At 39.1% G+C, this 14,085-nt stretch overlaps 1 protein-coding gene across 1 annotated transcript in view; it reads right to left on the reverse strand.

The window, feature by feature from the left end:
• The window catches only part of ZSWIM6 (zinc finger, SWIM-type containing 6), a 53,740-nt gene that overhangs the window by 22,766 nt on the left and 16,889 nt on the right, over positions 1 to 14,085 (reverse strand). The window contains 3 exon segments of the mRNA XM_009326148.1: positions 2,970 to 3,116; positions 3,405 to 3,581; positions 5,169 to 5,348. Of these exon segments, the coding sequence (XP_009324423.1) occupies positions 2,970 to 3,116; positions 3,405 to 3,581; positions 5,169 to 5,348 (504 nt within the window).

Below are 14,085 nucleotides of genomic sequence, written 5' to 3' on the forward strand. Positions count from 1 at the left end.
CAAAACAATTACAAAAGTAAAACTGATTAAAATGCTCTCAGTACAGAAGTCAAAGTATTTCCAGTAGCTTCTGCTTAGGAGAAAATAGTATCTTTCAGGGTGAATTCACTGCCCTTTGTGAATATGTTAGAAGAGGAGAAAAAGAAAAATAACAAAGGCCAAACATTTTGAGCACTAGCAAAGTGTATTATGGGTCAAAAATTGCAACTACAGTGTCTTTTGGAACCTCTTACTCTTTACCAGTAAACTCTTCTGAAAATGTCTGCTGAAAAATTACAGCAAAGACTTTTGTTTGTAAAATATTCACAACAGTTTCCTTACTCAAAAAGACACAGTACCATTTTTACATTTTAAGTTAATCTGATGGCACTGAAATAGATAAAAATATTCTAAAATATGTTCCAATTTCATAAATAAATATGAGCTTATCCTGCATCTAAATATTTATTGAAGTAATAAACTCAGGATGACAGGTCCTTTAAAAAAAAAAAAATGTTTAAATGAGGTATACAAGAAAAAATTGTCCTTTAAGTGCATCAAGTGCATTTTTTGTCATTCTAAAATTTCAGTCAACAAATACCTTCACAGATACTTTGTTTTGTAGCCCTCACCCATCATTCGGTTAGAACATGGAAAAATTGTCTAGCACAGTGAATTGAAGGAAGTGTGGTGGTGGTAACAGATGTTAGAGATTCCCCAAATCCCTTTTTCACTAAGAGTCTTATGGCAACAGCTCCCCTTTGACTCCAGCTCCCAACTTTTTTCCTCCTAGACACATACACACAACTGAACTATGAGAGATCAGATGCATTACGGGTGACCATTTAATAACTGTATACAAGCCATTATGGATGCTTTGTTTCTCTGCCTGTTACACACTAACTTGTACCTGCCTCCGTTCTCTCTTGTTCACAAGCGCCATCTTTCTGAGTCACCGTATGTATTATCACAGAGCTTTTAAATCCTGCTTCTCGCCTATTTAAATGTGTGGGGCTACAAAATGAAACACAGCCACACTGTCAGGAGGGTGTTTTTTTTTTTTTAAAGAATCCATTGATATGTAATATGAAAAACAAACAAGTAAATCATTGTCTTACTAACAAATAGCACGTACTAAAGACAACAGGCAGAAGCAAGTAATATTACCAAAAAGGATTAATCACAGTGACTTCTTACTGACTCATTTATGTTCTATTTATTCTATTGTGCCTACTTATGAGCTTCACTTGTGTCATGCCAAACAAAGGCTTCAGTCCTCCAGTCATATACACATTTAACTTTAAATCACGCAAGTGGTTCCATGGACGTCAGATCAGTCACATGAATAAAAGCTAAGTAGAAGCATGTGGTGTTTGCTGAACTAAAACCTAAAGCTGGGCTGTAGCTGCAGAATTCATCTGCTTATAGAGAAGAACAGCACATTTTGCGATATTAAAAGAGTGTTTTTTAAAAATTGCACACATAAGAGGAAAAAATAAAAAAGCAGTGAGTGACAACATAGAATGACAAACTTCTTGGTTTCAGGGTAGGATGGATCGCATTTCATACACTCCATTTTTTATTTATAATAGCATAATATTAGTTGACAGCTATAGGAACTGCTCATAGGGAAAAAGAACTTAACAGATGTATTGAATGTCTAGATACTGCATTAGCAACTGGGAATGAAAAGGAGCAGTACTACAACCAGCACACTTGCAGCAGACCCTTCACACCCGCCAGTGGTATGTACATACATACACACTGACACAGGCCCCTCCCTTCTTACCCCCCCAGTCTGAGAAGCTAGAAAAGCTGCGAAGCTTTTAAGGGAACACTTGTTAAGGAAAGATACTTTACATGATAAAAAGACTCAGCAAATTCTCCTAAGTAATAACACAAAGTGCTTTTAAGTTTTGTTCAAATCTAGGATCCACAATAGTGCTCGAAAAAACCCTTCTTCCTTGGGTACAGGGGGGGAGGGAAAAAAAAAAGATGGAGGCACACAGGAACTGCCCGCTAATTTTTTTTCAGTCAGGTGTCTGCCTTGTCTTCTAAATGCTCATTTCTGGGGAAATATCTGTACACACACTTGAAAAATTTACACATATGACTTCACACTGGTATTTTTGCCTACCATGCATGAGGATACACATAGTTAAGAGCAGCAACAAAGATCTAAAATAAAATTTGAATTAAGGGATTCTTGTAGCAGCTGAGAAAGTAATTCCAGTTTTTCCACGTGCATTCTTTAAACACAAAGCCATCCCCTTCTACCACTGCCTTTTCAAACTAACAAAGTTCACCGGGGGATTATTTTGCGTAGCAAGGATCCCATGGCATAGAAACTGTATCTGAAGGAGAACATCCTTCAAAAAACCAGGGGTAGTGCTCACCAGAGGAATACCACAGAACATTTTAGAAAAAACAGTGTTTCAAATGCCCCACTCCCACCCCACAATCCACCTTTATTCAGAAACACTAAAATTTAAGCATTATAAGAGACTCTTTTGGAACAAACTGCCAAATTTGATTAATTTCTGTAGTGCAGACTGCCTCATTGTTATCCTTAATGTCAACTTTAGGCTTACACCTCAGAAATATATAGTTCAGCTAAATTATATATCAGAGAAAAAAATTATTTTAAACACCTGACATGCCAAATGCAAAGCTCTGTTTAAAAGCCTGTAAATTACACAGGCTGAATATTTTCACTGTGTAACCAAAAACCCTGATTGGGATAAAGGTCCCATCATGTCAGACATATTGCAGAAGGCAGAACAGAGCCCTTGCCCTGCACAGCTCAACCTAGCTTACAGTAAACCTCTGACATCCAGAATGTGACATTACCACGATTGATCCTTTGGACCGAAGAGTTAAAGTCACCCCTTTCACTTTAGTTTCAAAACCGGTTTTCTCATGCAAAGTTCCAGTCCGGTGTTATTGTCACCTCAGCAAGTCCTTTGCCCTTCTCTCTTCCCCACATTTACCTTTCTTCTGAGCCCGGAACATTTCCAGCTGTTTTTGCTGCTGCCTTCTTAGTGTATTAACAATAGCTATTGCTAGCCTCAGTGCTTCTCGTGGGTATCCATGAGATCGTAATGCGTCCACCCTCGCACAGGCTGTAGGAACATGTTCTAAAATGGAGAAAATAATTGAGGAATAGCAATGCTTCCATGTCTGCAATGGCCTGTTTTGCTAGGTTACTCAAAAGGGCTTTTTTTGTTGGGTTTTTTTTTTGTTGTTGTTTTTAAAACTATGCAAGAGAGACTTAAAGGACTACTTCTGAGCCAGCATTTCAAGGGAGCCTCTGTTCCTTTTGCCAGGCTTTTCATTCATCTCCCCACCATCCCCCCCAAAATAATGCCATAGAAAATGAACAAAGCAGCAAGTCATGGAAACGTCTTTCCGGTTTAGCCACTTACCATGCCAGAGGGGCCACCCGTGAGAGTCAAAGAGGGAGTTTTCAGTGTCGTCATGGTAACAGTAGTTGGTGTATAGGTCACTGCTGATAATGTGCTGTAAGTGGCTGTCCTGCCAGTGCAGATCGCACGCCTCAATGGCTCGAGTGAACACCGTCCGATGTGGCCTGCTCGATGAATCTGTCATTTTCACAAGTTCAGAAAGCTGCATCAGCTTTTACTCATTCATATGTGAATCAGTCATTCACAGTATTCTTGTCTTCTGCCTATTCACCAACCCCCAACCAAAGGCAGCCTGCCTTGCCCCCCTCTGCACCGAGCAGCCCGCAGATGACATTTCACATCCTATTATTACCCAACAGCTCAGACGAAGTGTGTGCCATTCACTTTGCACTCAGAGAGAGATCGACAAACCAGCATGGCTGATGCTGAACAGGACTTTGCAGAGGGAACAGCTAGAGATGAAGGACATTCAACAGCACGTACAGAACTCCCCTAAAAACAAACTAGAAAGTATACGGCAAACAGCTACTCAAGCATCCCCAGTTTCTCTTCTGCTCAGACCCAGAGCTGCCAGGATGAGGGATGGATAAACATCGCATGAAAGACTTTTAGTTGTTCTCTTTGAGAAGTGACATTAATTTTGAGCACTTGTATGATCTTTTTTTGTCATAAACATATACAAACACTGTAAAGAAAGTGAGGTACTGAGGCCACGGGACTGACATAATCCTTACTGGATATCTTCCTATGGCAAGATCGCTCTGTTGACATGGCACTGTCTGTGAACATTGAGATGCCGTGTCAGAGTTACCACTAGCCTGCCCAGGTTGGGCTGAACATCACGAGATACAGAAAGCAAAACACCTCTGTAGGAAGTTACATGCTGAATGAACTTCTGTCCCCGGCTAGCTGCGACATTTTAAAATGAACCAAGTTTATTTCCTTCAGAGGTAATCTTCCAAGAAAAAAAACAAGGGAAAACCCATCTAAGTCCAAATCTGCCACCTCCCAAGCATTTAATTTTAACTTTATCATAATTATATGAAATACATATTAAAATACTGAGGGTTTGGAGGATTATGAGGGTTTGTTCCCAGGTAAATATCCTGCATCTTCCCCAGTTATTAGCAAAGTAGCCATCTTTGCTTGAAGAGGACTGGACAAGGCTTCTGTCAGATTTGATGATTACATTTTAGATTAGAAAGCATGATATTGAGTAAGAAGAGACACCTCCTCCAAGACAGCAGTGTTGACTTCGCACCCCCCACACACCTGGCAATGCAGACTGCACATACAGAGCACATCCCACAGATAGCTACTTTAGTTTCTCACATACTCAAGTTTAACGCAGTTGCAACAGATCTCTCTTTAAATAGGTATCAAAGGCTTTGTAACTGCAAACAAAGTAAAAACCCCACACCAGAAGGAATACAAGATTATAGTCAAGCAAAGAAAACAGGCTTTTACATGACATACTTCAAGGACATCGAATTTTCATGCAACATGTATTTAGAAGCACCAAGTGAAAAGTTAGAAGACCTAACTAAACACAAATACTTGCTTTGAAAACATTGCAGCCCCAGCACAAAAAAAAACCCCTATTTATCCTTTCTGCAAGGATAGTATTAGTGAAAATAATTTTGGCTGGTCAATCCTCAACAAGAAAGTTACTTGTCCCAGGAAAGAGCTGAATTCTGCAAGGCTAGAGTATATAAGATAGAGGTTATATTATATGTTGCAGTCAGTGCATATGTTTAGGCTCACCTTGGTTAGCATTTGCACCCTGAGGCAAAGCATTGGTTAAATTGGGCAGCTCGTTTCCATGGTTTCCATCTTCCCAGGGACAAACATCCACACTGTTCCATTTTTTCAGCTGTTTTAGCCAACTGGCCTTCTGCTCCAACTTGCAGTGGGGATTTAAGACTATACACATCCACAGAGCACCTGATTTTAAAAAGATTGCTAAATTATGTTTTCTATTAAAAATGCAGCAGCCAATGACTAATTGCAAACTTGTATACTCTAACACTTTTTCTCCCCTCAAAGGCTACACTGCTTGCTTCCCAGCTACACTAACACCAGGCAGACTGAATTCCCGATGAAGGATTTTGGCACTGGCATGGCCCATCTGAAGCAGTTGAAAGACAGTACCAAGCCAACCTTCTCAATTAAGAGGCATTAAGAGGTCTTTTGTGTTAGAAAATCCAGAGTTCACAGTGTATGGCTCAGACAGGAACATCAGTCAAAAGCAAACAAGAATTCACATAAAGTTACAGCAGGAAGTTACCCAAGTTTTCCTTCTAATTTTTGTACCAGAAGCGAATGCTGTTTTCTACGAACAAGAACTATGTATCTTCCAGCTTCACATTACAGGAACCAAGGAAGTGCATTAGTAAGACATGTATTTTGTAAACATAACTTCCACGCTCAGAACACAGCAGAAGTACTACTGATCGTATAACTCATTCCCAAACACATCTGGGTCTCAGAGATCCAGTAAACACTGTTTTTTTGCAGACTAATAGGAATAAGGTATTTTTACTGCAATTACTTCAGTAATTTGGTTACACTAGAAAATTTGTTTTACATTTTCTGTTTATGGAGCTCGAAGGGAAAGCTAATTTGCACTGACATTTCACACGTACCATCACTTTGGAACGTGTTCCCTGAGACTATATAGCAGGGCAGACATAAATACATCAGGGTCTCTAGCAACAATTTTCAAATGGAAAGATTTTTCTCTAAATCAGCTGTCTTTTCATCAGTGTGAACTTTGACAGATGCGTGAAGACATCTGAAAGTACTGTTTAGCAACAAGTTCATTTGCTCATTAAGAATGTGCCTTATACACTACAAGAGATTTAGAGAATATGCTTAAACTATGCAATCTTCATGACAGGCTGAAAAAAAAGAATAAAAATGCAGCTGGTTCTTCTAGGATAATAAAATTCTCACATTCAAGTATTCTTTTGCTAACTAAGTATGCAAAATGGATACCCAGAGCACAGGCCATCACATTACATTCATTCCTAAAGTAACTCGGCATGTCGGTATGCCACAGCACAGGAGCCAGTGGAAACACAGCTTGATCCTTAAGGTTTCAAGTCCCCTGCTATTCAGACCAACATGGAATGGGGAAGTAATATCAAACAAATCTGAAAACCACAACAAAATATGATATGGTACCGTGCAGAACACCAGAAAGACACTACACTACTGCAGATTATTACTGCACAGTAGTTAAATACAGTACAGCAAGTGTTTTGGTTTCTGTTGATTTTTTTGAAGTGTCTGAAACTTGCCATGGGAGTGAATAAGGCCAACACTATTTTTAAAAACTTCTTTTAAAATCAAATCATATGACTTTTAGACACACTCATCAACACACTTCACTCTCCAGAGTCAAATTACAACTGGTTCTTATTATTAAGCATCACTGCATTCAGCACTGCCCAAGACAGAATGACTATATTTCTTGCAATCTGCAAAACAAAACAGAAGATGCAGCATATTGGAAAACCTTGGAGAATAGTTAACTTGGGCTTTATTTAGTTTCAAAATCAAGTATCACTTGAGGGCACTAAGGAGACACTGTACCTCTCAGCATCTAACAAAAAAGCTAATTTACTACTTTGTAACCAGATTCCCAATGTTTCCAGACTGAAGCAAAAGCAAAGTGGAATAACTTAACCGCATTTGCTAAGTATTTCAACCATCCAGCAAGGCGGAACACACAGTACTGATTACACCATGCCCGTACAAAATGAGTGGCCTTTTCTTTTTCCACGTCTCAAACACCACCAGAGGCAAAGGAATTCACTTGCCTTCTTCAGAAGCTCCACTATGCATGTGGTACATCCAAGAGACAGGAGAGCGAAGAGATAAGCACCAAAATCCTTTAAAAACTTCTTTGGTTTAAAGAGGGAAACTATGTCAAGCATAACTACATTGTTAGCAGCAATTGTCTCAGAAACCCAGGCTATTTTTATGCAAATGCAGCACAGGGACAAGTGTATTTCTAATAAACCCCACATAAACCACTTAAAATTTCCATAAAGCCCAACTGCACCCTGCTCCCAGTGACTTCAGGGCGAGCTGTGTGCACATCTGAGATCTCGCCCAGCTTTCATGGCTGTCCGATTCCCTGCAGGAAGAAGAGTGCAAGACAAAACTCCCCCACGAGAAGAGAAGGGAACAGAAAGAGCCTCAGGCTCAGCTCCTGTAGTGCTACAAAGGCCACCATCTGGGAGAAGGATGCATAATGCCAGTGACCCCACACTCTTCAGCCTATTTGGATTTCTCGGTTTTTTGGTTGTTTTTTGTGTGTGTGATTTTTTTTTCTTTTTTTTCCTCTAGTGTGTGTGTGTGTTTGCCTGTATTCATATTTCTTCCTCCTCCTGCTCCCTAAGTGCCTTCCCCCTCCCCTGACATCTGCTCCATTCTGGCTCTTTCAATTCACTGGTTCCTGTACTGCTCCTAGCACTGAAAATTCTGAGGAAAATGTTCACTTGTGCCCAGATTTTCACCACATGCCAACTGGTAGGAGCCTGGAGGATATTCTTCCTATTTCACTTTGATGCTGCTCAGTGGAAGTCCCCCTGAGCTGGCCCTTAAATGTCACCACGAACCTGAAGGTTTACACTGGCCTCAAACAAGAGATTCTCTATTTTCTGCCTAATGGCTCCCATACAGGGAAACTGCTGATCACACTTACCCCCTTACTACAGATAAGGCTCATGGAAAAATGAAGGGCAGCTACTTGTAATTTGTGGGGAAAGTATCTAAATCCATTTCCAGTGACTTCAGCCTGGAAACTGCTGTTGGCAACAGTCTATACTCAAAAGAAGTTTCCCAAAATACATTCCTGGCATTCTCAAGTTTACCTGTTTGACTAGCTTTAATGATGTCATCAATGCCACCTGCAATATGAACAAATGTCTCATTAAATGAAAAAAAAGAACCACAGAGAATGTGTTTGTGTTTACATACTCTGTTTTTCTCCCTAACACAGCTCGCTCTCTTCTTCCTGTCTCCCTTTCCCCAAGGACCAGTTATCTTTTTGTACTGGTTCTCAGCAGGCTGATACATCTTCCCCCCCAACTACACGCTACTAAACCAAAAGTAAAGTTGTGATTCGGATCCATTGACTGTGACCTACGTCTTTCCAGTACAAAACTCCTCACAGCACAGTGGCAAAATGATCACAACCCAATATACAAAAATTTTTCACCCAAAAGATAATTGGAAAAATAAAGACATGCTGCAACTGCAATTTGATATTAATTTCACAAGGGAATGAATATTAGAACTGTCATATTGCAGTGAGGAATTGCTTATTTTGGTTCAACACTATTCCTCTTGAAAAAGCCAGCTTTGCCAAAACAGACCTTTGGTTCAGACAGCCATCCTTTTGAAAATGCACAGTTGTCATTCATCTTTAGTGTGCTTCACACCACAAAAAAAAAAGGTTACATTACCACTTTACACAATGCATGCCTTCCTTGTACATACAAGGGAACATCAGTACTTTTGTGTTTCTCAGTAGACATCCATACCTTTGAATTCATGGAAGAGAAAGGGACAGCATGCCTTTACACTGATTAAGATTTAAATATGCAAATTGAAGAACATTAAGAAGTATTCAGTCACTGTAAAAGTAGATGTTGTAATAATTACACATCCTATGTATGCATGTATTCATGAAGCCAAAGGAAGTGCAAGGAATGTATACAGACTTTCGTGAGAGATTAGGCATTGCTCAGTTTTCATAAATCCCATTATATTTTATTCCTGCCCCAGTAAATGGGAACGTGGTGATGGGAACAGTTTTAGGGGGGGGCTAGGACACTGACAACTGATTGATTGAAGATCCAGCATACAATACTGTTTGACTGATTACAGTCTTCCCAAGAAATCTGCTTTTCCTAGAAATATTATGCTACCTTGTCAGGGCTGCTGTGTAGCTAAGCCTGTGTAGCTAGCTGTGTAGTTGCCCCTGTAGCTAAGCTTGGGTCAGCATTTCCTCATTTACAATACCTGTGTAATCAATGGCTAAGACTTGGCCTTTGCTTTGGAATTTTCCATTTAATATACTTAAGATCAATCCATTCATTTGCAAAATTAAAATACACAAGAAACAGATGCACATCTACTGTGACATTTCTTTGTCCTTCCCATAAATGCACATTTCCTTCTTAAAAAATAAAAACCCATAAGCTACCAGGTTAGTAGCATTTGATAATTTCAAAGAAAATGGAGCCAGGTAATCAAGACCTTTCCCTTTGTGCAACAGACATCACCTTTGGCACTTGCTACACACGTGCCACTGTGCCACATTTGAGCCTAATCAATTCTATCACAAAAGCATCATTTTACAGCATTGGAAGTGCCAGAATAGAAACAATACTGGGAGACAGAACCTATGACCCCTTTAAAGTAGAACCATCAGCAAAGTATTTTAAAGTGGTTTACATCTGGTTTTTAAACACATACGCACTTTCACTGGGACAGCCACTTGGAAACCTCAAAGAAAGTAGTGTATGGTATTTAGTACTTCTCAACGAGAAGGACAAGTGCGTTCGGAACGACTGGGAAAGCCACCTCCCTCCTCCAGGCACAGAGAGATCTCCATTAGAACAAAGCATAATCAGAAGTCCCACTGGAGAATGCTCCAATTAAACAGTTGCTGTTATGGAATAGTGAAGATAGCACTGAAGTGCTTTGCCTGTTCTCTCCTCGATAAGAACCCCAAGGAAAAGTATTCTCAGCATTCAGTTGGATCCAGGTTGCAATTTTATTCATAAAAACAATTCCTTAATGCATTCTGGTTTCTCTGGGCAGCCTTCAGAAAAGAAGGCTTTCTATGGGTGCTGTGTTTCTTGGAGAACAGAATGTTTCATTTTGCTCTAATTCATTCTGTTACTGAATTAAACTTTGATGTATTGGTCTTGACAAGTCCTTCATGCTGATTGTATTGTGTATGATAGTATAATCACTCCCCATGCACTTCACACTAGCTGGCTGATTAATGCAATAGATTACCTGCAGCACTGATGGCAAGGGGGAGGAATCATTGCCCTCTGCACACTAAACTCCAAATGTGCATTAGAGGAGTGGAGGTGTAACCCAGGGACAAAAAAAATGCCTAATTCCTTAAGTTTCCCTTTCTCTCTTGCCACATAATGCTGCTCCAAGAGTTAAAGACGCACATGTATTTGGCTGAAAGGGGCATTTACATACTGAGATGCTATTCTAAGCTATCATCACCTAAATGCTCTGATCTATGTGTTTCAAGTAACAAAAAAATCCTGCTCTCATCTTCCTATATTTTCAACTTTTAGCACAATGGAAAACGGAACTAACCAAGCACTTCTGCCATTTTGCATGAGCCCATTGTTCTGGGTTATGCTTTTTTGAGTTTGTTTTAAAAACTACTGCATCTTTGCAGACACTCTGCCATTTGACCAAAGGGTTTCATGTAAGAGCAGAAATTTGCTTGAAAGGTGCAGTTTACAGTATCATAGCCTAAGATGACAGTCTCCCTAAAAGAGCACTTAGTATCTGTCACATGTCCATTGGAAGCCCTTCTAGGCACCTATAGTACCCTCTAACCTAACCACTGTAGCAAGGCATGGGCTATTAGTCTACAAAGCTAGAGGAAAGTATAAAGCACCTGCGAATGAATCTGAATTATTCACTTCCCCAATATTCACAAAACCATTCATTTGTTCACAGTCAATTGAAGGTGAAAGTATTGCTAATACTAGCACAAGGAGTACAAAAATACTCCTTTACGAGTATCTTAATATGATCCTTCACAATTTTAAGTAGTTGCCAGTATTTACAGCTAGGTGGTGAACACAGAGTGTGCTCCTGCCCAAAACAGAGATCAGCTATTTTATCAAATATTTTAACTAGTAATACACGCAGTCACAGTCTATTTTCAGATACTTTGACAATTTTCAGAACAAAGTTAATATGACTACTAACTATAAATACACCAATCTACCCCTATTTAAATTTATCATTGAGATGAATGAATTCCTCTCACAGCTAATTTTTTTAGGAAGATGCAAAACTGGAAAGTTTGATAAGTTCATCAAACAAAAGATATTCATAAAAGAAAGGGATGAAAATACCTCTCTTCTTCAAAAGAAGTGGAGCAAGTGTAAACACTCCCTTGCATAGTGGGAAGTTCAGAAAAAAGTATGATTGCCACAACTATGCTCACAGAATGTTAATAACTCACTGTAACTGGCCAGAAGAACAAATTCTGATTGTCTAGTCTGAATTCCTTCCTACCCTAAGATTTCCTGAGTTAATTTTGTCTTCCAGTCCAAAAGTGATTGCAAGTTTTCACAAAAACAGCATGCTTCAATTAAGATTTCTAATACAAGAATCTAGCACAGCTCCTGGTTAGCTGATCCACTGCCTGGCTACCACAATTCCAAATTCTAAGCTTATTTCTAGTTTTCTAGTTAAAGTTATCCAGCTCCAATTACAATTTTCAGCTACCTTTTGTTTGCTTGGCAGAAGTGTCTTCCCTATCCATTTTTTAGTCTACATAGATATCTTAAATTATGAAGGATATCCTTTGTCTTGCTTTGACAGACCCGAGCAGACTGAGATTTTTGCACCTCTCACTTTAAATTACTCTTCCAATTTTTCAGTTATTTTTCCAGTATCCATTCAAGACAGAAAACTGGAAAATATCACAAGGCTAGATTACTGGACCACAGTAAAGTTCAAAGAAATCAGTGAAGATTCAGCAATTCCTCTCCATAAATCTATTACTTCTCCCTAGCTCTGGTATTTACTAGAAGCAGTATTAGAAAATTAAATGGTAGATTAATGTTACTGAAGTTTTAAAAATAAAGAGAGGAAGAAGAAAAAAAAATGTTAAGTACCAGCTTGGGCTCATAGTAAAACTCTGCCCTTAATCTTGGCAGTCACGATTCCACAGTTAGGGCCGCAATGAGTTTTGTACCAGCTCCAATACAGAACAATTTTTTAGGACATTTATAAGTAAATCAGTTCAACAGGTTAGGAATAAAAACTTCAAAAATTGTTTTAATGCAGGTACTTCATGAAGTTTGGTGCCTGCTGTAGAAGTACTTTCCATCCAGCTGAACTAAATGGAAACCCAAACTTTCTGTATGGCATTAAAAATAAACCCTCCAAGCTATGCTTATAGACTAAAGTTAATTGCTTTCACCATTATTCCTCAAACCTGGTAAGTGCCACAGGAAAGAATACCCTCTTTGAAAATAGCTCCCACTTACTATCATGCTCTGGCCTCATATACTCTCATTTCAAATACCACTATGGCACATGCCAATAATGAAGGAGGAAGGAAACCATCCTCAGAGAAGATGGACAGAACCCATCTTCGCAGAACTGCAGTCTGGCTTCATTCACTGGGGAAATAAAGGTGACAGCAACAACCAAGACACTCCAGGGCCGTGACAGCAATTCCTTTAAGTTGTCATCCATAACTCAGGCCTTAAAGCAGCAAAACTGTCTTGTGATGCTAACTCAGAAATACTGTTAATTTAGTGCCTCCAATAGCACAAATCATTCAAACACACTGACATATATTAACAGCTTATTCTGTGAAAGAGCAGATGTAACCTTAAGTGCATAAACTGAAGGCACACGTATGGCAATCACACCATGGCACCTAAGAGTAAACAAAAGAAAAGTAAGAGAAGGATTATCAATTAAGCAAAGACAACCTCCTGGATATGATACAGTTGAACACAAGTATGTGTAAGATATCACTCTACCTAGAAGTCCCACAGTGGAAGACCAAGGGAAATGGTGCAAAGTATGGTGCATCCTACCTCCTTTGAAACGTAGGTCTTCCTATAGCTTTCAAGGCCAGAAATGTGCTATGTCCAACTAATTAATCTAAACTTAGAAAATTGAAGTTAACTTTATTTTCTACAGGTACAGGGCATTGGTACCATCCTTTGCTTTAAGGCAGAACATGATGCAATTAGAACCTGGGATACTCAAAGAAATCATGAAAATATGGATATAAGCTTGGCACTCAAATTTGAAACTTAGAACCTTGCTGTACCATTTTTGAAATACCATAAGATATGCGGGAAAGTGAATCAGCTACTGTGTAGCTGATCCTAAAAAGGGATTGCATGAAGTATGCAGCTCCAGAAATATGGTATTAGAGCACAAAAACTGTAATGAATGCTTAACTTTAGTGATTCTTTTTCATGGCAGCCCTGAAGTAGTCATCAAATCTGGCATCAGGAAGGAATTTCTCTAGGGGCATATTGGCAACAACCCTGGCTGCTTTTGTCCTTTTTTTTCCCCTCCACTTAAGTACTCAGCAGAGATAATCTGTTTAGAACAGCTGGCATGTCCCATTCATACAAGTTTGTCGCTCTAATTGCAAAGGGGAGGAATGCCTGAGATAGAAATATAGATGGAGAATAGCTTCATTTAGTTAAGGTTAAAAGAATCTAACTTAGTATTTTCTTGAGATTAATATAAACTTTTATCAGAAAAATTCAGTCGTTTCCAAATAAAAAAAAGCATTATTTAACACTCAATCATTAGTTTGCTCATGGCAAAATGGTAATTAAATCTCTCATAATTAATCCATAATGATTCCTTGCCTAAACTCAACATTTAGAATTAAGTTTTAGATGAGGAGCAAAGT

The sequence above is a fragment of the Pygoscelis adeliae genome, unplaced genomic scaffold (assembly GCF_000699105.1).
Source record: "Pygoscelis adeliae isolate BGI_AS28 unplaced genomic scaffold, ASM69910v1 Scaffold446, whole genome shotgun sequence".
NCBI lineage: Eukaryota > Metazoa > Chordata > Aves > Sphenisciformes > Spheniscidae > Pygoscelis > Pygoscelis adeliae.